The sequence below is a fragment of the Bufo gargarizans genome, chromosome 10 (genome assembly GCF_014858855.1).
Source record: "Bufo gargarizans isolate SCDJY-AF-19 chromosome 10, ASM1485885v1, whole genome shotgun sequence".
NCBI classification, from domain to species: domain Eukaryota; kingdom Metazoa; phylum Chordata; class Amphibia; order Anura; family Bufonidae; genus Bufo; species Bufo gargarizans.
In genome coordinates, this window is record NC_058089.1 from 16,413,730 (window position 1) to 16,437,917 (window position 24,188).

At 45.1% G+C, this 24,188-nt stretch overlaps 1 protein-coding gene across 1 annotated transcript; it reads right to left on the reverse strand.

The window, feature by feature from the left end:
* Positions 1-844: 844 nt before the first annotated feature.
* LOC122920446 (catalase-like) lies at positions 845-22,993 on the reverse strand. Its single transcript, XM_044269943.1, has 13 exons — positions 22,844-22,993; positions 17,459-17,630; positions 16,757-16,867; positions 16,532-16,662; positions 15,806-15,910; positions 14,892-15,017; positions 13,331-13,522; positions 12,903-13,055; positions 11,511-11,649; positions 11,116-11,246; positions 9,931-10,038; positions 9,254-9,340; positions 845-1,531 (listed from the first exon to the last, which is right to left on the reverse strand). Exons 1-13 carry the CDS (start codon positions 22,907-22,909, stop codon positions 1,466-1,468), a joined length of 1,587 nt encoding a protein of 528 aa, XP_044125878.1. The 5' UTR covers positions 22,910-22,993; the 3' UTR covers positions 845-1,465.
* Positions 22,994-24,188: the final 1,195 nt, after the last annotated feature.

Below are 24,188 nucleotides of genomic sequence, written 5' to 3' on the forward strand. Positions count from 1 at the left end.
CACTGTGTGTATTGTCCCTGCACTGTGACATCACTGTGTGTATTGTCCCTGCACTGTGACATCACTGTGTGTATTGTCCCTGCACTGTGACATCACTGTGTGTATTGTCCCTGCACTGTGACATCACTGTGTGTATTGTCCCTGCACTGTGACATCACTGTGTGTATTGTCCCTGCACTGGAATCAAGAGCCCTCTACCAGAAGACTTCAGATGAATAAAAATTTATTGAAAACATTTTTACTCATCTGAAGTCTTCCAGCGCAGTTCTTTGGTAGAATGTTCCTGTATCCAGTACTCTGACCTCCAGTGCAGCGGCAGCCTGGTCCAGTGTGGGGTAGACCTTCGCTTTCACCTAGTCTTGCACAACACCAGTGGGTAAGTTACCTTCTGCAGTGGCCTCAACCCTATTTTAATGAAGATATTACACAGGGAGTGTCGTTTTCACCATTATCCCTACACTATGACATCAGAGTTTATTATCCCCGAGGTGTCACTGCATTATCTCTGCTATACTGTAACATCCGTTTCCGATCCACACAACTTTGGAACGTTTTAGTACAAACTTTCTTCTAGTCAGGTGTTCTGTGTAATTGAGGCAGCTTCGGGGGACCCACTGTGAAAAGCTCATTTAAAGCTATGGCAACCAATCACCGTTCATTATTACAGGCAACAAGGCCAGGTTTTCTGTTAGGCAGTTTTGATAAATCAGGTCCACGTGTGATATTGCTCTCTGGTAGAAGGGGTACGTGCAGCACAGTGGTTACCCAGCCACTTTGTCTGTTCCCCCCCCCCCCCCCCCTTTATTTGAACAGGACTCCTGCCGTATGAGAAACATTCCACGTATTAACTGCGTATAGGTTTATTGTAAAAACAAAAAAATGATATAATTAACATAGGACGGCGCCTTTCCAGTTACAGAAAAACCAACATCTAACACAACAGATGAACAACCACCATAATGGACACGTACTGAAGTGCTCCACTAGACAGACGTAGCCCTGGCGAAGTGCATACCCCATGAGATTTGTGCACCGTGGGTAGTTTACTGCAACGCCACATTCCAGTCAATTACTGAGATCTGTCATCTGAAGGCACGGTGTAAACGATTACAGGAGCTTATAATAACTTGTATTAATACTTGCTGAAAGGTTAGTTGTATAAAACTGTGCAGCACCAATGGCGGGGTCTATAGCCTGACCCCTCCGCCTGTCTGCAAACTGATTCAAGATCACTGCACTGTTCATTGTATTGTAATAAGACTTATCAAAAATTAGCTTATATTGTGTGATCAAGTGCACATAACCTTTGCAGGTTTGTGAATCTGTTTAAAAAAAAAAAGAAAAGAAAAGATATAATAATTTGAAAGCCTGAGAATTGCAGTACATTCGATATGGTCTTTAAGCAAAATGCTACAATTAAAAGGCAGGTAAAGATGCTTTGGACGGATCCTCCCGAGGAAGGAGTCTACAAGTTGGACTTGTCCTTTGCAGTCACATGGGCGGAATGCTGGGTGTAAGTCTTCACGGTTCTCTGTATAATAAAAAAACAAAAACAAAAATTTAAATACTATAACGTAGTGTGCTGCACCAGGTTGGTGTTATGTCTGCCTTGTGACAGATACACTTCTACAAGACCACGGTGACATCACACTTGCTACTCCCTCCACTTCTGCCCATCACACTGAAAACAGTTTGCTTAGATTTTCATATTGATCATCTATCCTCAGGGAAGGTAATCAATATCTGATTGGTGGGGTTCGGCAGCCAACCGATCAGCTGTCTGAAAAGGCCATGGCACTCTAGTGATCACTGCCTCTTCCCAGGCCGTATGAGGTCACGTTCATTGGTCGCACGGCCTAGGCGCAGCTCAGCCCCATTCAATTCAATGAATCTGGGCTGCAATAACAGCTGCTATCCAATGTGGATGGTACTGTGCTTTGCAAGTCGTGAGGAGACTGGCGCTCAACGGAATGCCACAGCCTCATTAAAACAGCTGATAAGCATGGGTGCCAGATGTAGGACCTTCACCAATCCGATATTGATGACTAGGGCTGCACGAAGTGAACTTTGGATGCTTCATTCGAAGTCACTTTGTTCAAAACTTCAGAGCAATACTGCACAGAGACAAACCTCCGTACAGCATTAGAACATATGGACCCCGATAAGCCGAAGTTAGTTATTCACAAAGTCGTGCGTGGATTCGTTAAATAATTGATTTTTATAGTGGAAAACCACTTTAAAACTTGAAAATTAACTCTGCTTCGGTTCTGACTAGTACCTTGGAATCAAAGCTAAGTTCGGTTTTAAGTTTTAAAGTGGTTTCCAATCAACTATTGAAGTTATTCAACAAAGCCCCGTGTGACTTCATGAATAACTAACTTCAGCTGATCGGAGCCCACACATTATAATACTGTACGGCGTGCTGATGATTCTATAATCACTGGGTTAGCACAACTTAAAGGACAGGCTCACACACTGAAGAACCCAACCGATTATCTCACACCTTTTACAGGTGAAACTCCAAAAATTAGAATATTGTGCAAAGTTAACTTATTTCAGTAATGCAACTTTAAAGGAGACACTAACATATGAGACTCATTACAGGCAGAGCGCGATATTTCAAGCCTTTATTTGTTATAATTTGGATGATTATGGCTTACAGCTTATGAAACCCCAAAGTCACAATTTTGAGGCCCCCTTTGCTCAGGGGATATGGATTAATTAGCCGACTAGCGTGTGACACTGAGCCTAGAATATTGAACCTTTTCACAAAATTCTAATTTTAAGCTGCATTACTGAAATAAATGGACTTTTGTACGATATTCTAATTTTTAGAGTTTCGCCTGTATATAGGCATTGTCACACGTGCATGCACCTTCGAGCATACTGCAGGTGTCAAATATTGGGATCCATGTTTTGGGGTTATAAATCGAGACTGTTCAAGCGCTTACTACTACACCAGCATTATACCAATGGGTTCATTCCTGTTTTTTTTGCCTCTGAGTTGAGGTGCTGGGTTGAATTCTCTTAATACGATGCACATCACTATGGGGAGACTACAGCTGTCCACAGAACTACAAAGTGAAGGCTGACGTCTCACTCCTCTAAAAGGACTATGACTGAAATTATAAGTGAGTCAATCTAAATATCAGATTGAAGAGATAATTACTAGGATTATTTACATGCATCAAACCAGCAGAATAAGGAGATACAATCATAAGAATGCCCAGTGTGTGAATGGGATCGTTCACGGGGGGGCGTGTCCGGATGTGGAGCTGAGCGGACGCTTACCGCGCTAGCTCCGTGACCTGTGGCATAAGAAGCGGCTCACAGCGCAGTACAGTGTACCCCCACACACTGTAATTTAACAGAGGGTATTGCCAACCCACCCAGCACCCGACAATATGGGCCGCAGCAAGAAAAATGAAGGCCCGCCGAGCAAAATCACGGCATTCAGGGCCGCAGGAGGAATCCAAGATGGCGCCCGCTCCCTGCACCATGAAGCGCCGGAGGCAAGTTACTCCACTGAGACACCAGCAAGGCGCACTAGAAGCGCTAGTAATGTCAGCCCACGAAGCGCAAGTAATGTTAGCCAACGAAGCAACTCACCCTCCTCATCTCCTGTTAACTCCTCACCTCGTAAGCTGCAGCTTGATTCACTGCCTGCTAGTTATAGGCATACTTTACAAAGCTCAGCAGCTCCATCTACTGGTCAGAATATGTATCAGCACCCAAGTGAATGTAAATCACCATCTTCCCTCACTACTACTGATGGTCACTCTGTTCCTGTTACTGAGGCCACATTAAGGTCCTTATTAGGTGACCTAAGGCATTCTATACAGAAGGACATTTCCTCTGCATTTTCAGCATTACAAAAAGATATAAGCCAGATCGGAGAAAGAACTTCCCATATTGAACAAAAGATGGAAGAATTCACCAACGCCCACAACCAGCTAGTGGACGCCCACAACGACGCAGATGATGAAATTTCTGCCCTAAAACTTAAACTAGCGGACCTTGAGGACCGTTCAAGACGCAACAACCTAAGATTTAGAGGAATCCCAGAAACCGTCGAACCTGACAAAATCAAGGACTTCCTCACAGATTTCTTTGTGGCCCTAATGCCAGAAGCGGAACAGAAAGATCTACTAATTGACAGGGCGCATAGGATCCCAAAACCTAAAAGCGCCCCTAACGCCGCTCCCAGAGACATCATCGCCAGACTGCACTTTTATCACTTCAAAGAATTAATCCTCAAGACGGCGAACTCAAAACAAGATCTCCCGGATCGTTTCAAAAATATATCAATATTCTCCGACCTCTCTGCAGTCACCTTAAACAGACGCCGAGAATTCTCAACCGCCACTAAAATCCTCAGAGACCACAACATCCCTTACAAATGGGGATACCCAGTGAAACTCCTAATCTTCAAGAATGGGACAACACACGTAATCACGTCTCCAAGCGACTCGATGAAGCTTCTCCAGAAATGGTCCCTAGCTACGGTGGACGAAGACACCATCTCACCGCAGAAGAAAAGACCCCCTACCCTGATCAAAGAGTGGACCTGAAACTTCTTCCTGCAAGAAAAGAGCACTCCTACCCTCCAGAAGGACATATCCTTTCTACTGTGCAGGGTCACTAGACTGCTATAAATGTTTTACATTTTGTGCCGCAGGTTCTCTACGGAGATAACTCACCTGCTTTTCTAACACCACCCCCAAATTACCTGGATAAATTTTGGTATCCAGTTGGTTCTCTTTGAACCGGACTTTGTTGTTTCTACTTGTTTTAGATAAAGTGACTTAATTTGGTTTTACTTTATCTAACCCCTCCTATCCATCCTCCCCTCTATTTCTTACTTCCCTTACTCCCTCACACCACTATTACCACTTAAGTGACAAGTGAAATTGTTCTTCCTGTATCTCTATGTGATTTATGCTGAGGAGCATCTGCGGTGTCTCATTAAGACTGCGCGCTCTTGCTCTACAGCATATTCTACAATTTACAGCTTTATCTAACCTGCAACTTTTCATTACTGGAGATGGTCATAAAAATCTCTTCACTCAATGTTAACGGACTAAATAGTCCAATTAAAAGATCATTACTTTGGAAAGAAGTACTTTCTCTCAAAAGTGATGTGATCTGTGTTCAAGAAACCCACCTGAATGAGTCTGATACATATAGGCTTAAACATAAGAAATTCACTAACCTATTTGTTTCACCGGCTGTGAACAAGAAAAGAGGAGTAGTCATTGCTATAAAGGACTCCCTCTCTTTTCAACTAATTCAAAGTATCAGTGACAGTGAGGGGAGATATGTTATTTTAGTGTGTAACATTAATAATGCTCTATATACACTAGTCTCCCTATATGCACCAAACACAAACCAACTCACATTTATAAAAGAAGTTTTAACGTCTGCCTTAGCCATTAAACAAGGATCACTGGTTGTATGCGGGGATTTTAATTTACCTCCTTCACCAATAATTGATAAATCTAACCATGTCACCTCTCAATCTCCCTCACAATTTGCACAATACTTGCTATCTGAGGATTTATATGATACATGGAGAGTCCTACACGCATCAGAACGTGACTATACTTTTTACTCTCATCCTCACAAACAATATTCAAGAATTGATTTGATACTAGTGGACAAATGGACTCTTCAAAATGTCACATCCTCTAATATAGGATCCATAACATGGTCCGACCATGCCCCAATATCTTGTCAAATTTCAGAACGTTTCAACCATCGCTCTTTTATTCCTTGGCGTATCAATAACTACCAAATATCCCTACCTTCTACTCAATCACAAATTACAGAAGCACTCCTGGAATATTTTAAACATAACTCTACTTCAGACGTCCAGCCCACCACAATATGGTGCGCCCATAAAGCCTTCATAAGAGGTCATCTCATTCGTATTTCATCTTATATAAAAAAGCAAAAACGCATACGTACAGAACAGTTATGCGCAGAGATAATACGGTTAGAAACTTTAAACAAAGCAAATCCTTCCCAAACTATTAGTAACCAACTCAGAGACCTAAGATTCGAACTTTACCAACTCTACCAAAATACATTTGAACACAATTTGAGACGGTCAAAAGCGAAATTTTATGCGCAAGGAAACAGAGCAAGTAAAGTACTAGCCTACAAAGTCAAATCCCAATTAAATAGGAAAAAACTACCATATGTATATAATTCCAATAAGGAAAAGGTAATTAACCCTCAAGGAATAGCTAACACTTTTGCCAACTACTACTGTAATCTATACAATCTTAAAGACCACAAACTAACTCCGCAACCAACTCCGGATTTAATCGATAAATTCCTAGCGGATATTTCATTGCCCAAACTCTCCCCAGTACAACTAGAACAGATCAACAAACCAATAGATATCAATGAAATACTGCACGTTATAAAATCATCCAAAAGTAATAAATCCACAGGCCCGGATGGACTATCCAATGAATATTTTAAAACCTTTGGAAATATTTTATCTCCTTTCCTTTTAAACACATTTACCCATATATTGTCCACCGGAAATATACCTCAAGAAATGCTCCAAGCTACTATTGTAGCTATACCCAAACCAGGGAAATCTCCCGATGTCCCAGAAAATTTCCGTCCGATCTCCCTTTTGAACGCCGACCTCAAACTTTACTCAAAACTACTAGCCAATAGATTATCGTTACTTATTCCCCATCTTATTCACCATGATCAAGTGGGTTTTGTCAAGTCAAGACAGACCCTAGATGGCACCAGACGTATAATTGACCTCATCTATTTTTCCAGGGCAAATCGGATGCCTTCTCTGCTTCTGTCTCTAGATGCGGAGAAGGCATTTGACCGAGTGCATTGGGGGTATTTGAGAGCAGTCCTAGCTAAGTTTGGCATACATGGGCAAATTAACAAAGCAATAAGTGCATTATACTCCAAACCATCCGCTAATGTCCTTATAAATGGAATGCTGTCTAATCAGTTCTGGATTAACAACGGAACAAGGCAGGGGTGCCCCCTATCTCCCATCATTTTCGCACTTGCTATTGAACCCCTAGCAGAAAGTATCAGGACCCATACACAAATAACAGGTATAAAAATTGGAGAAACAAACCACAAAATTGGTTTATTTGCAGACGACATAATACTGGCACTAACCAATCCAACAACATCCCTGCCTATTGTCATGCAAATATTAAAATCCTTTAGCTATATTTCATACTATAGCTTGAACGTAGCTAAATCTCAAGTCCTCAATCTAGGGCTAGAGGCTTCGGACCTTAATTCGCTGAAATCTAAATTCCCCTTTAAATGGAATTCTGAACATATCACTTACCTCGGAATTAAACTAACCCCATCACTCTCTGATCTCCTAACAGTAAACTATAACATCCTAAAAGAAAAAATCAAATTGGACCTAAACAAAATGAAAAATTGTGAAATTTCTTGGATGGGAAGAATAGCGGCCCTAAAAATGTTCATCATCCCACAAATACTATACCTATTCCGCAACCTCCCAATCTCTATTCCCATAAAAAACTTAAAAGAAATCCAAACACTACTTCTTAAATTTGTATGGCAAGATAAAAAACCAAGGATTCAGGCAGATGTAATGTATCTACCCATTGCCAAAGGAGGACTGGGATGCCCCTCTATAATCAAGTACTATAGGGCGTGTATTTTAGAACAACTGAGATACACTTGGTTAAACCAGACTAACAAGCACTGGGTCACAATCGAAAACTATATCATGGGTGTTAAAAACCCCCAATTATTTTTCTTCTCCAACTCCCTATTGGGAAACATTCGCATCCCAAATTTATGTCCCACAATTCAGGCCGCTTTTGAACTCTGGATCCTATTGACGACAAAACTAAAACTTATTAATGTCTCATTTACAGACATCCCCTTGGGGACATTGGAGAGATGTATCCCACACTTAAGGATCTCTAATTGGACCGACCTAGGGATTAAGAACCTAAGTCAACTCTACACCAATAAGACTTTAAACTCCTTTACAGACCTGGCAGGAAAATTTAAGGTTCCCCATAGAGATTTTTATAAGTATTTACAAATCAGACATTTTTTGTCTGGGGTAACCCTCCCCACTTCCTCTGACACTTGTAAAATAGTGGGAATCTTACGAAACCCTCTAAGTACCCTCAAGGCCCTATCTCTCAGCTATCACCTTATGGCGGAGAGATCGGACTCACCACTGACCCCTTTACTAAATAAATGGGAATCAAAATTAAGCTTGAAGATTTCCTCAGAACAATGGGAAACTGCATTCTCTATTATACGGGCTTCTTCTAAATGTATTAACCATCTTGAAAACTCCAGGAAAATGCTTTATAGATGGTACTATACACCCTACAGATTATCCAAGATGTACCCTCTATCATCCCATGTCTGCTGGAGATGTTCTGCAGCTGAAGCCGACATGGAACACATATGGTGGGAATGCGGAGACATCAAACCGGTCTGGAACTCAATTAATCGTATCCTTACTCAAATATGTAATATCCCAATCTCACTATCTATAGCTCAGGCCTTACTCTCCGTGGATTTAGACTTATTTCCTCATACTATTAGAGTAGTTGTTACTCATGTAATTGTGGCCACTAGAATGAAAATTGCCTACTTTTGGAAGAATCCAAACCCCCCTCCACTAGCGGAAATTATAAATGCTGTTAATAACAACTGTCTATGTGAGATGTTCAATGCTTCCATATCCAATAAACGAGCCAAGTTTAAACTTGCATGGGATTGTTGGCTTCACTCCAAATTTAACACAGTCCTAACAGATAGGTAAAGCTCAGATGTACTTAACACTCCTTGTCACTCCCCCCCCTCCCCCCCCCTTACTCCTTTATATCCATTTCCTTTCCTCTATTCTCCCAATGTTACTTATAGTAATGTTTATATAACCTGCTCTGTTAATTATTATGTTAAAAATGATAACACCATACAGAGTATATTAGAAGATTTATAATGATTCTTAATGCTGCAGACAAAACATACATTTTGGGCTCTGTATGTGACACTTACCTGTTCTTTTTCTTCTGAAAACAATAAAAATTATGTTCAAAAAAAAAAAAAAGAATGGGATCGTTCACCTGCATTATGTACCAAGGCTTATAAAGAGTCATATGGAAACCTTCTGTTATACAGGAATACAGGAGAGAGCAGCGCCTGACTGCCAAATTATGGCAGCATTTACATAGCATTGCCGCAAAGGGATTACCTTACTGCAGCCTTCTGCATTGTACTTGTCCAGCAGAGCCTGGATACGGGAGCCGTACTCTGGGTGCACGTCACAGAAATTTTTCACCTGGTAGAGAAATGAAAATGGAATTTTACTTTTTAGCACAATAGATTTTATATACAATATGCGCGTCCATGCAGCTGCAGCCCTCTCCTTATTTTAGCTTAAGGGGCATGCCTTCTCTGCCTATGAAAGCTCGGGGGGGGGGGGGGGGGGGGGGGGGTGTCATCTGTGTCCTTTCTGCTGCAGCTTCCTCCCTGTAAGGCGCCCTGCACATGACCGTACCGTATCCTTTTTGCGGTCCGGAAACTGGATCTGCAAAATATGGGTACTGGCCATGTGCATCTAGTTTTCTTGGCGCCCATTGTAGAAATGACTATTCTTGTCTGCAAAATGGGCAAGAACAAGACATGTTCTACAATCTGCGGCATGTCTACACAGATGACATCAATACGGAGAACGTTCCAATAGAGCCATATTGGTCCCATTTTTAGTCCATGTGTATAGGATTATTTTTATTTTTTTTATTACAAAAACACTGCAACCAGTCAATTCTTTAAAGGGGCCCTAAACTTAAAGAGTAGATGTCCAACATACAGTTCTGAAAAGGTCCATCTATATAATTGGGGGGGGGGGGGGGGGCAGAATATACTCACAGCTCTCTTTTGGATGAACAGCTGGGCGTCCTTCAAGTGTCCAGCAATGTTCTCAATCAACCTCTTGCGTTCTTCTTCACTCAACACTTTGGTGTAAAAGTCACGAACCTGCGGAGGAAAGAAAAATAAAATATAAGTTAGGCGACATGTCAGAAAGAAAACAGACAGAGCACAGGCGTTACCTCATCTTAATCTCCGCTGGAAGCGTACACTAGGTTTTAATGATGTGGGGCAATATTGTGCCACGCAGCAAAACCACAGTGGTTTATATAGGTTTCCCAAGAGGGGGGGGGGGGGGGGGGAATTTAAATCAAATCAAGCCAGATATTTTTCCTTGGCATCAGCTATCTAGGAGTTAAATATTGAGCAGATTGCTGGGGACCCGACTCCCAGCACCCCCTTCCTCGTGCATGAAGCACAGCGCCATATATAGTATAGTAGCTGTGTTTGGTATTGCGGCTCTCATTCATTCGAATAGGAACGAGCCATAGAAATACTACGAGACCGATTGACTTGAGGAAGGGCCCATTCCCATACCGGATCGGTGGATGTGGTTAAATAGGTCATCAATATTTGACCGACAGTATAAGTTCCAGAAAACCCCCTTTAAAGTTTCATGCACACAACCGTTGTTTGTTTTTAACAGATCCGTTGTTCCATAGCCGAGGTTTTTTTTCCCTTCGATTTAAGTCCTCTTCCGCGCCGTTAGGCCACAAAACATCCATATGCGATCCGTTTTTTTGCAGATGGAAAACAGTAACTTATTAAATTAAACACATGAGCAATATGGGCTGGGCATAGAATTTCTACAGTATGGATCTGCAAAATACGGATGTATTCCGTGTGCGTTCCCCAAGGGATCATGCACACAAACATTTTCTTTCCTTTGCAGACTTGACCGTATGCGGAACCATTCACTTCAATGGGTCCGCAAAATCAACGGAAGGTACTGTGTGCCTTCTGTATTTCCGTTCAAAAAAAAAAAAAGAATCGCATATGGATAGGTTTTGTGGAATAATGGAGCGGAAGGGGACTTAATCAGAAAAAATAAAAATAAAATATGGGGAGTGGGTTTATTAATCACTTTTTGAAACAGGACAAGCAGCCAACCCACAGACCTCATTCGTCCCTGTGGCAATGGCCCCTGCAGACTGAGATAGCGCACCCCCTCCCCAAACTCCTCACCTGTGACACATTGTCATCATCACTGCTGTTGTAGCGATACACATCAGCAGACACCCGGAATCTGCTTTCTCGGGCAGAAGGCTGAACATCAGGAGCAGAGAAGCTGTTGGGGTAATAATTTGGAGCTCCACCTGTATGGGGTAAGATATAAAAAATAAATAAAATGACAAATGCCATTGAGCATTATCCACTTAGGCTACATGCACCCGACCCAAAAAACCTTAAAGGGTTTTTCCCCATACAACAATCCAGCATTATCCGATCCATGGGAGTCCAACTGCAGTCAGAGGTAGCCACCATCCAGGTTACAGCACATTCAGTCAATGCATTTTCAGGCAAGGACGGCCACCGGTTCCCAGCACCATTTTCATGCAGTGTGACGGGTTAACACTTACCCTGGTTGTCAGAGAAGCACATGGGTCCGTCCCGTTGGTAGTTGGCTACACGAGCCCTGTAGGGGCAGTTCACAGGTAACTGGAGATAGTTGGCACCCAAGCGGTGTCTGTGTGTGTCTGGGTATGCGAAGAGACGACCCTGCAACATACCAAGAGCGTTACCTTTACTCAAGGAGTTCTATGTGAAAGGAAGACCTTTAATTTCTTAAAGGGGCTGTTCAGCAAGGTACTGTGATGAGAAACTGTTCAGTTTCCCTACAGCACCACCACAGGTAAAATATAGAATTACACAGGGTAATGCATGGACATGGCAGGTCCTCACATTAAATTAGAAATGTCTAGTAGGCGCCTACTTTAACGGCTTACACAAATCTCAGACATTTATAGCATATCCACAAGATATACTACTATTAAAAGATTTTCTTTTAATATCTTAAAAGAAAATCCCCTCCCCCCCCCCCCCCCCCCCCAACTCCCAGCACGCCCATAATCAGCTGATTTAAAGGGGCACAAAAAGCTGTGGGCCTCTCAGATGGTTTACCAGGTACAGCTCCATACTTCCCATAGTGGCCGTATCTGGTATTGCAGCACAGTCCCATTTACATGGTACTAAGAGCAGAACGCTGCAAGACCAGACACTACAAAAGGTAGAGAGCTGTACCTGGGTAAAGCATAAAGGGGGCACAGTTTGCTGGAGTGCCATGGCCCCATTAGTAAGCAGGAGGGGCCAGAAGTTTGACCCCCACAATCTGATATTTGCCATCTGTTCCACAGTCCAGGTAAACTGCTTTAACTTAGAGGACCTTTCACCAGAATAAAACATCTAAACTATACAGACATGGAGAGCGGCGCCCAGGGATCTCCCTGCACTTACTGTTATACCTGGGCGCCGCTCCGTTCTCCGGTTATAGCCTCCGGTATCATCATAGTTATGCTCCACCCAGATGAACCTGCCGGCATCTCATTCTCCCATGCTGTAGCGCTGGCCAATTGCAGCGCTCAGCTCATAGCCTGAGAGAAAAAAAAAGCTGAGCGCTGCAATTGGCCAGCGCTACAGCATGGGAGAATGAGATGCCGGCAGGTTCATCTGGGTGGAGCCTAACCATGAAGATACCGGAGGCTATACCGCGAGAACGGAGCAGCGCCCGGGGATAACAGTAAGTGCAGGGGGGTCCCTGGGCGCCGCTCTACAATTCTGTATAGATAGTTTAGATGTTTACTCTGGTGAAATGTCCTCTTTAAGTTTGTCCCGCCTTTGGGAAGTGCCACCCATTTTGAGATCGGTGGTCCTTGGCATAACCGCACGTTATTTGTGCGTTTTAGGTTTGTCCATTCCATAAACAAGCAGAGTTTTAAAAAGGAGGTCCATGCAAAAATGATCCCAGAGCTCACCTGCAACATTTTATCTGGGCTTGGCTCTATCCCAGGAGGCATGTTACTTGGATCAAAGGCAATCTGCTCCACCTCTGCAAAGTAGTTGACTGGGTTACGGTCCAGGACCATCTTACCCACAGGGATGAGAGGGTAGTCCTTGTGAGGCCAGATCTGAAAGAGCATGGAATAAACACGAGTTACAATATGAAGGCTATACAAGGCTACTTTCCAGCAGGCTGTAGTTTTTTGTCCGTCCAGTTTGCCACGCTGCGGCCGGACCTCCAGCCCGCCCCCATTATAGTGAATGGGGCCGGAGCAGACTTCCGGTGGCATGGTGAGCTAGCAGGCTGTTCCCCTGATGGAACAGACCGCTGGACCCTGCCGTCGCCGCCAGTGTGAAAGTAGCCTAAATGGTTCATGGTCATCTACCTGAGGTTACTACTCACCTTAGTTAAGTCAAAAGGATTGAATGGGTATTTCTCAGCTTGCTCGAATGTCATGACCTGGATGTAGAAGGTCCAGGATGGGTAGTTTCCATTGGCAATGGCGTCATACAAGTCATTGATGCCATAGTCGGGATTTTCGGCAGCCAGGCGACCGGCTTCCTCCACAGTCAGATTTCTGATGCCCTGATTGGTCTTAAAATAACAGAAGAAACAAATTATTGCAGCATGGTATGTCACCTTCAGCGAATGCATTCTGGGAAAATAAGCAGCGTTGGGTCTTGCATACGGTAACATGTACCTAGGTCATTGATTTTACTGTACCAGGAACAATACAGGCAACAATCTTAGAACTGCTACATGGCTGACCAGACTGAGGTGAAAGGAATACATAGCAATAGGTTTTCCAGATTGCCCTTCAGTACTTTGAAGGTTCCAAATCAAAAGTTCCAATCTGGGATGCCGGCTAAACTAAATTGCTTTAAAAAAAAAAAAGATTACATTTTTTAACTTTAGTTACAGGACCAATATTAATAAAAATTGGGTGCATCAGCCATACAAGATGACTGCACTCTACGCAACCATTCCAGATCATCCATACATGTCTCTAGGGGTGACATCTAGTGGCAGAAAGGTGTACTACATGACTTACAAATAACTGGCGGTATGGTATCTCACAAAAATAAAAAGAACATTTCGCTGGTGCCTCCCTTTGGAGTCAGTGTAACTTTTTAACAAGCTTTGGAAAATGACAAGGGTCTGTGCTGACGAGAAGCAAATACCAAGAAACAGCCATCTGCAGAAGGATGTTCGGCTTTGCTACTCTCCCTTGTCATGTTCCAAATCCGTACGATCAAGCCTATTCAACCAAGCATTCTGCCTGGTGAGGTTGACCTTAGAGACTGCAATACTAGCAGCCTTGTGTGGGGGGGCGCGTTCAGGAGCACTGAAGGGCCAGGCCCCGATGCTCTCCCCAGCATAAAGAATAACTGTCATCAAGATGCTGAAACCTATTTTCATAAGACAGATGTCATTTTAACCAGCAGGATTAGCCCTACTTGGCAGTATGCATGGTTTCATAGAGTTTATCCTTCTGACGGGTAACCTTATGCTGCATAGGAAAGCAGATCTATTTAAAACCTGTTTGGAAAACCAATAAGGATTAGAGATAGATTCCCAGTTATGACCTGATTGGGGAGGGGTGGGACAGCTTAAACACCTTTAAAGGGGAAAGGGCTTTTTTCAGCAGACCTGGTGATGTCACTGGCACTAAAGCCCGTCCATTAGTGCTGGTGACATCACCGGGAACACTGCTAGGCAGAAGCCTCCGCCTAGCAGTGAAGGTTTGAAAACCAAAAAGCCCAAGCACAGCACAGGGCAAGGGAACGCATGAAAGGCTTCCAAGCTCATCTCAAAGGGGCTGTCTGAGTGAAGGGGTTATTTTCAAGTTCAGCTCTGAACCCGGGCAACCCCTTTAAGACATCCCACCCCAACATCGCACCACATGATAGATTCTATGTATCTGGGGTGCAGTCTAATACATACAGGGAGTACCAGGACCAACCTTATAATGGAATTTACAATACACCGCCTCATCTTTGGCATTGACCAGTTTAAAGGTGTGCGATCCATAGCCGTTCATGTGTCGGTGACCATCAGGAATACCGCGGTCGGAGAACAGGAAGGAAACCTGGGAGGGCAAAGGCATTAAGTGTTTAAAGGAGTGTTAAAAGCGGTCATTTACATTACTATTAGATCACGCACATCAAAGACTAAAGAAACAAACTCCTGCCCCACCTATTTTATCCCAAACGTCATGAGCTGTAATTACAATTAAATGGGGATTTGCTCACTTAGAGAAGCAACTGCTATGTTAATAACAGTCAGCACCGAGTAATCCTGGGGCAGCACCATGACCATTGACGCATGGACGCCAACCTAGAAGCGTCTCACAATAATAAACTGTAGTGAGAGGTCTACTGAACCCAGCATTCACGTGCTGCCTCCCACCGGCATAGCAGAGCTGCTAGGTCCCAGCACACCCAGATCAGCTCTAGATACAATATACCTTTGTAGTTCAGCTCACCACAATATATCCTAAAGGGGTTGTCTAAGAAAATGTATCCCCTTTTCACAGACAAGTGTCTGATTAGCGGGGCCCCAATGGTCAAACCTCTTTCAATCTAGAAAACAGAGCCCCGTTCAACCCCATTTTATCTAAGCAGCAGTAATGCATCAGTGCAGCTGCTTCATTCAACTCTATGGGTCTGCCAGAGAGCACAGCACTTGGCCATCTCAGGCAGCCCTACAGAGCCAAATGGAGCAGCAGCACGCATAGTGACTAGCGGGCATCCCTGCCCATTAGTCCACCCAACCCCCCCCCCCCCTCCCAACTGATGAAGGTGCGCCAGGGGAGATAGGGAGTTGAGCAAGAACACCCTTTTAGCGACAATGGGGCTGGTAATCAAGAACATTTACCTGGTGGAGAGACTCAGGACGAAGCGCCCAGAAATCCCACACCATGTCAGGGTCTTTCATGTGAGTCTGGGGGTTTCTCTTCTGAGAGTGGATGAATGATGGGAACTGAAATAAAAAAATATATATATAAGCATATAAAAACTGTGCACCTGAACGAGACTTTATTCACCAAAACCTCTCCCAGTCCTATATAAACATGTATGTTATTACAGCCATTTCAACAGGGGCAGGGGGATAACTCTGGCGCCACTTATCTCTTGGAGCTGCCCCAATACACATTAGGTTGTCAAGAAAGCCTGTTGAAATTGGTGCATTACGTGGAAAACGTGATCAGAGCAGGAGGGGTTAATGGTCAAAAGACGGAGGTTATATAACTATACACGGTGCAAACCTCAGAATCACATCTTCGGTCACCGTCAATGACTTTGTATGGGGTGGGGGGTCCTTAAGCCACATGCAACTGCTGCAGCAGCCAATAACTGGCCTCAGCAGTTTAATGCCCTATGCCATGTCAGTGATTGGTTGCAGTCATCACTGCAGCAGTCAAACAATGCATGAGCAATGCCGCTATTATCTATGGGACTACCACAGAGAGCGGAGTATGGTGCTCGCGCCTATCTTTAGGAGTGCCACGGTGCATGCTTAACACAAGCGGTTGGGCCTCCACCCAGTAGACACTTGTTGCACGTCTTGTTCTGGGAGCTCGCAACACTATAGAAAACTTACCAACATCGCATCACGGATGAAAAAAATTGGGGTGTTATTTCCAGTCAGATCCCAGTTTCCATCCTCGGTGTAAAACTTCACGGCGAACCCGCGGGGGTCACGCACGGTGTCTGCCGAGCCAGACTCTCCAGCTGCGGGAGGGGAGATGGTAAATCACTGAAAAATCTTCAAAATCTCTTAACTCAGATTCCATTGACAACCATGAAAAAAATAAAATAATCTTACCGACGGTGGAGCAGCGCACGGCAATCGGGGTCTTCTTCCCAATGTGTTCAAATACTTTGGCCTTGCTATATTTGGTGATGTCATGAGTCACCTCAAAATAGCCAAAGGCCCCTAAAGAAATAAAAGCAAAATGAAGTCTGCGCTTAGAGGCTCAGTCAACCAGGATCAACCCTAATAAACCAGACATACTGCCTGGTAGGGGGGGGGGGGGGGGGTCATTAAAACTATACCTTTCTTAATCAGCATGATGACCCCTACCAGACAGTATGTCTGGTTTAATAGGGTTGATCCTGATGACTGAACCGCTTTAAAAAATTTCAGAATTAAGACTATTTGCAAAGTAATTTAAATTTGGTTTTAAAATTGTCCACTAAAAAGGGAAAAAAAAAAAATTCAAACTTGCAAAAAGTGTTCTTACTCTTTAAATTATACTACTGGCTGCACACAGTCACCACTAGGGGGAGCATAAGCGCTTAATGAAGACAGATTTACTATGGAGTTCAATGTATAGCAAGTCTGTCTAAAAACCTCCCCTTCATGATGGATCTATGGCTGCATGGAGGAAAGCAGAAGATTGGGAGCTCTGTATCGCCAGGGCCCGATGATGGCAAATTAAACATGATGTATCGGACCCCCTCCCCGATTAGCTAAGGACCAAGCCCAACCCTGCGGCAGAGGGATGATCTCTGGAGGGCTCCTCACCTGCTCCTTTGGCATGCACCACTCTTTCAGGAATTCTCTCCCGGTCAAAGTGCGCCATCTCATCTGTAAACACCACATCCTGAACCAGCAGGGGCCCGCGGGGTCCGACTGTCAGGAGGTTCAGCTTATCGCATATGGGATTCCCACCGCCTGTCGTCAGGACGTCCTGCTTCTGAAGAAACACAAAACAGAGACCGATAAGACATGAGGATCTGCATACCACACGCATGAAGAGGCGCTTGTACTGGAGTAGTCACGTGGACAAAAACATGGTTTGACATCTGGGAATTGGTATAGTATGATCCCTTTACATGAAAGATGTCCTTGGCCCCAACACCTAGCATGTCTTCTACTAAATAATTGTATTCCCCATGACCCAAAAAAAACAAAACAAAAAAAAAAAACAACCACACACTCTCTGTATGCTGTTCCCCAGGTACTCCTCCTGGAAATCACGAGTAAAAGTTGCAACTGGGAAGGTGTGCCTACATACACCGCCGACAGACCAGTCAGTGCTGACTGTAGTAAGAAATCGGTAACACCCACTTGTCAACTTATTTATACATTTCCATGGGGAATAGCAGAGGAACAGGCCAATGCAGAATGCTCTCTCTCCATTCAGTCCCCACCTAGATGTGGAGCATTGGTCATGGTCAGAAGACCCCGGTTCTCTGGGGAACCCCACCTAGATGTCATTTATGGCATATCCTGCAAAATGTATTCCCAATTCAGACAATAGGGCCATATCGCTAGGGCAGCGGCGTGCCCTCCTTCACTCTGACGGCTGCGTTCCACCTCTGGGACCTGCATCTATCAGACAATGGGGGTAGATTCTAGAGATATGCCCCCCCCCCCCCTTCATTGTCTGAGATAGGGGAATACCCCTTTAAGGGATCTACAGATCTGAGGAAGATCTGCCTTAACCGTGTGTGAAGGGGAAAAGGATTCAGCATGGCCCCTGCAGAATGTCCCATACACTGGCCGTTCAGTCCCACCAAGAACTTGGCGACACCACAGAGGACACCCCCCTTCTAGGGTGCAATACTTTGGAGTCGCCGACACGTGAAATCCCTAAGGGGGTCTCACAAGTATTACAGCTGCATTGTGTTACCATAAGCCTTGGGATCTATTGGTGGGTCAACGCCACCAAGTAGGACATTGCAGCGAGTTATGCGTCATCATTTTATGGTCGCCCCATCCATTTATATTTCTCAATAGCTGGCTCAGGCATCGCTGCGTGTGCGCTAATTCTTCCCTTATGTAAGCAGCCCAACCCCCTAGGGCTCCACGTTGAAGCCTGGCTGACTGACAATCATGAGACTAGATCCAGTCATCTGATGGCCCCGGTGGGAGCCGCACTTCATGTGATCACGGCGGCGCGCGCTGCTCTGTGTAAACTGCCCCAGCTATAGGATTACACCCAGTCTGTACATTCAGGGTAGAGGTCGCCTGCCATCTCTTCTTTATTCCTAAGACTTCTTCACCAACTGCACACTTGGCTGGACCGAGCATGCATGTATCAGATAGGGAGAAAGCACGAAGCCACCTCTGGCCACCGCTTGCCTGCCTTCAAACCATAGGCTGTGACGTATTAAACTCCAACAAGTCTTTCTAGTTCTTTGCTACTGGGAAGGAGAGACAGGACGCCGCCATACGCGTCAGCCAACCAGTCCTACAGATTTACATCTAACCCGTATGGGCTCCTCACCTGTCCCCTTGTATTAGAGGAGCATAGATCAGTAGGGGCATGTCCAAGTACAAGCTTGGTGTCCGGCACTCATCTGACATTGGTGGCATATCCTAGCAATATGTCAGTGTCTGGGATGAGACAACCCCCTTAAGGCCTCTTGCACACGGTCGTTGTGCTCCTGTGGGCATACTGCGGGCCGCATACGGCGGTTCCGCAATACACGGGGCACCGGCCGTGTGCATTCTGCATCTTGGATGCGGATCCATTCACTTGAACGAGTCCGCAAATCTGGAGAAGCGGTGCGGAAGCACGGAACGGAACCCCACGGATCCATTCAGAAAAAATAAAATATAGAACTTGTTCTATCTTTTTGCAGACCGGACCCATTCAAGTTAAAGGAGTTTGGATACGTCCCGGCGGCGCGCATGGACGTTGCCTGTACATTGGGGGACCGCAGACTGCGATCCCCAATGCACGGAACAAATACATTTGTGATAGAGAGGCCCAAGGATGATTTTACACTAAAATGCAGCGGAGCCGTAATTCTAGGAACAGCCTGTGGACAACAGTGGCGCTGTTTCAAGGGGAGGAGGAAAGGGAATCAGACCCTTATTCCAATATTATCAATGCCTTTACTTAGTTTACTAGGAAACGGTCCCTACTAGGTTATGAGACGCCTGAACTGCGTGCTGCGCGCTGGATTGCGTTCAGATAAATCAAACATACCTAGGACAATCTGCATTAGAAGTGGAATTAGAGCAAACGTCATGGAGAACAAGCACAAAAGTCAAAACATCATGGCAATTGGGGGGCGTTGCAGGGGCAGAGTCCTCCAGACCTGGACCGCCGTTATCAGCCCAAGGTCTGGAAGAATATTTACCAGCGCCCTTCCCCCATACCGCTGGGTAGTGCAGGGTTTACCATGATGCAGCAAAATTCACTTTCCCTGTCGTTAACGCTGGATTAGCAGACGTTCCGGTTTATTGGACCGCTAAAACGTTACTTCTAACAAAGAACTCCTGGATTAATAGAAATAATTACACAGAATAAGGTCATAATGTTTATTATACCGCACTGTGCCAGGAGTCAGGCACCAGAGGCGATAACACCTGCTGCGACAGCAGACAAAGTCCAGCGCACCGATGATAGGGAGACGGCTGCCGACTGGTGTCAGTGACCTCTGCCCTCGCTAGATTCTCCGAACTGGGGGCGGATTCCCAGCACCAGAATTGCATTTTTTGATCACCTCGCCACTCCAAAAACAAAACAAAAAAAATCCTCATGCACCGCCATTAACGTGAAAAATAAATAAGTTATCATCAAAATATGTGGAGGAAAAAAAAAAAAAAAAAGTTCTCCGTTATGCACATTTGGCATCTGTTTGAGCCATTTCCATCTCAAATCCTTGCACGCAATACTTTTTTCGCCAAACAGAACTGACACGGAAATGGCTCAAACAGATGCCAGAAGTGCATAACTGAACTTTTTTTTTTTTCCCACTGATGACCAATAGGAGATTCTTTGAAAATTAATTTTTCTGCTGAGCAATGTCAGTGAATTACGGTTGACACACGGATGGTAAAAACGGACACACGGATGAAACCCATACGCTTTTTTTTTTTTTACGGATGTGACAGACATGGAAATGTGGTGGGGTGCCTAACGATAGTATGAACTCGCCCTAAGGGCTCATGTATTTGTCCACATTTTTTGCAGGTCAGATGCCGACCCATTCAACGAGGACGCAAAAGATAAAGAACATTTCCTGTACTTGTCCGCATTACAGGCAAGGATAGGACTGTTCTATGGACAGCACAAAGTTCCTATCTGAAAAGCGCACACGGCTGGTATCCGTATTTTGCAGATACGCAAAACAGGCTACGGTCGGGTGCATGAACCCCCCCAAAAAAAAATATACAAAAAAATAAACCTGAAGGAGTCTGGTCCCAAAGTAGCTAAGGGCCACACAGCCCTGAACAATGACTGCTGCATGGGTACAGAGTTGGGGTGCTTCTTGGCTGTACCCTTAGAGTGTCACCGTTACCCAATATTCCCCTTCCTCACCGAAGCCCCCCCCCCCCCCCAGTAAATGCAGTATCTTGTATTATGGACATTAGAGGGGGGCTCCAATGTCCATAATACAAGATACTGCGTTTACTGGGGGGGGGCTTCGGTCAACGCGTTTCAGGCTCAATTTCCTACCAGGAAAGGAGGGGAGAAGGTCATTGATCCCCACCAACTACACCATTTTTAACAGCGCTGCTCAAAATACTTTGCCGCTGGCTTTCAGCAATTTCCGTGAAAGTTTCTAAACTTTCAGCTGCAGATCCGCAGGCAGCAGATCCCATGCGCCACCCTGCCAAATATTACAGGCTTTACAATAATCCACCCTAAAGGGGAACTCTCACATGAAAGCGCTGGTATACCGCTAGTGTACGCCGTGAGTACATCTGTGGGACTCCGACCAAGTTTTCCCTGCACATTGACAACCCCAGTGGACCGGAGAGGGTCTTAGAGGTCGGACCGCCACGTTCATAAAGTGATGGCATATCCAACACTTTACAAGACGCAATTAACCGTTCAAAAGAGGGTGTTTCAGGCTAAAGTAATGGAAAGATAGGTCACTGCCTAATGAAACAACCTGTAAATGAGTCTTCCTCTCATTTATAAGATCTCTGCTTGCTGTCTGAACATGGTAACATTCTTCTTTACGTCTAGAGGCTGAAAACTTGCATCCGTCACTGCTGACTGTTTCCACAATCCTGTGTGCAAAATGGGCCAGGTTTACACCCTCGGTGTTTTTAAATGCAGGTGTGGATGAAGTAGTTGACAATTTTTTTTTTTTTTTTTTTTTTTAAACCTATTCCAAAAATTGCACCAGGAAACAGACAGGTGTAAACCGAGCCCAACAGATTCTGCATGGTGCAACAAAAATGAGAAGAGGGGACAGGTAACACCAGAGGACTGGATAGGACTGTCACAAACTGTCAACTGTGAGAAGTGTAAAGGTCCACAGGAGCCTGGAGGCAAAGAAGGTTCACATTCACTGGCAGTAAGCAGAGATCCTGAAAGCAGTGAGGAATTAAAACACAAAGGAGGGAGTTTTATGGGACATTTAGCACATGCCGGCAGATGAAAGGTCACTTACATCAGCTTTTCTGGTGTAAATTAATCCTGAAACCTACACCAGCACCCAGCTGGCATACATTTCAGATTCTGGCGCTGCCAAGATATCTTCAGAAATGATCGAAAAAATGGGCACCACCTCACATCACACCATGTAGACCAAGGCTGCCATCAGAAACACTAGTCTTGATAAATGAACTCATCAATATACAACAATTAACCTATATGTAGGATAAGAGGCAAGGGAGTCACTAAAGTCAGTGCAAATGTCCCCTTTAAGTGCAACTCACACACCACTGACTTCTATGGGGTGCAACAATCCTCCCCCCCAATTAGGGTTTTCAGTGGTCTCCACTATGTGGTCTTCTAGCTGCTGCAGAACCACAGGTCCCAGCATGCTCTGACAGCCTGCAGCTGATAGAGCATGCTAGGAGTTGTAGTTTTGCTATAACCTTTAAATACCCAGGCAGTATATCTGTCAGCTCCACAGACACAGGAGACAGCTGGATGCCAGGGATAACAGCCAGCCCCACTGCAGGTCACTGGCAGAGGTGTGACAAGCTGGGTACCTGGTTGCCCCGGCCCTCCTTCCAGAGCTTCATCTGGTCAGTGCTCTTGTCCCTCTGGTCCGCCATGATGCCCCCAAAGCGCTGGGGCTGCGCAGCTGCAGGATTTTATAACGAACTGAGGGACGCCCCGCCCATGACATGAGGGTTGGGCGCTGATTGGACGAGAGCGCTGGGAGTAGTAAGCGCTGATTGGTGGAGGGGAGCTGTCTGGTGAGAACGCCAGGAGGCAAAGAAAAAATAACGTCTAAAGGTCAATAGATGGAAGGAGCGGAGAGGTGACGATAGAGAGGAGGGATAGAAGGGAGGAGAGGATGACCGAGGGTGGGGGGAGGAGGGATAGAGAGGAGGGGAGAGGATGATAGAGAGAAGTGGGGACAGTGGAAGGGAGGAGAGGAAATGATAGAGAGGAGGGATAGAAGGGAGGAGAGGGGATGATAGAGAGGAGAAGTGGGGATAGTGGAGGGGAGAAGGGAGGAGAGGAAATGATAGAGAGGAGGGATAGAAGGGAGGAGAGGGGATGATAGAGAGGAGAAGTGGGGAGAAGTGGGGATAGTGGAGGGGAGGAGAGAGGATGATAGAGGGGGAGGGTTGGAGGGATAGAGAGGAGCAGAGGGGATGATAGAAGCAGGGGCGTAACTATAGTGGCCAGTGTTGGACTGAGGTACTTAGGGACCACCAGTAAAATTTATTTTGGGGGCCCACTGTACGGATACATTTATATATGAACATAAGCTGGTTGAGGTGCTGTACATGAAATATATGTATATAGTGTACTAAATCTAATGTGTTATGTGCCACTTGTGCAGGGGGTGAGAGACTAGGGGCCCACCTTGCTCAGGGGCCCACCAGGGGATTCCCCTGTACCCCTGTGGGCCAGTCCGAGCCTGTTTGGGGCCCTTACCCCGAATGGGCCCATCCAGGAGGAGGAGGACTAAAAGATTTTGTCAGGGCCCCCTCAGCAGTATTACAGAATGAAATTATATCAAGTGACAGTATAGACATCGTAGAAAACGGCTGCCGGGCCTGGTCTGAGAGAGCATCGTCACTAGCCACAGGAATGGGGGCGGCATGAAAGGAAGGGGTTGCGAAAAAATTACTGGGGGAGAGGGGCCCCATTCAAAAATATGCTGTGGGGCCCAGTCATTTCTAGCTACGCCACTGGATAGAAGATAGGGGAGAGTATGACAAAGAGGTGGAGAGGGAGGATGGAAGTAATAGACAGGATAGTGATAGAGAGGAGGGGAAGAGTGATAGGAGGGATGGAGAAGAATAGAGAGGAGGGCAGTGAGTGACAGAGAGGAGGGGGGTAGTAGTGGTTGCTGTAGTTGTTGTACTCCCTATCCAA

Coding starts and splice junctions, on each gene's coding strand:
- LOC122920446 (XM_044269943.1), bottom strand. CDS start 22,909: ATGGCGGACCAGAGGGACAAGAGCACTGACCAGATGAAGCTCTGGAAG. Junction 17,631..22,843: donor AGGAGGGCCGGGGCAACCAG/GTACCCAGCTTG, acceptor GTGTTTCTTCAG/AAGCAGGACGTCCTGACGAC. Junction 16,868..17,458: donor GGTGCATGCCAAAGGAGCAG/GTGAGGAGCCCT, acceptor TTATTTCTTTAG/GGGCCTTTGGCTATTTTGAG.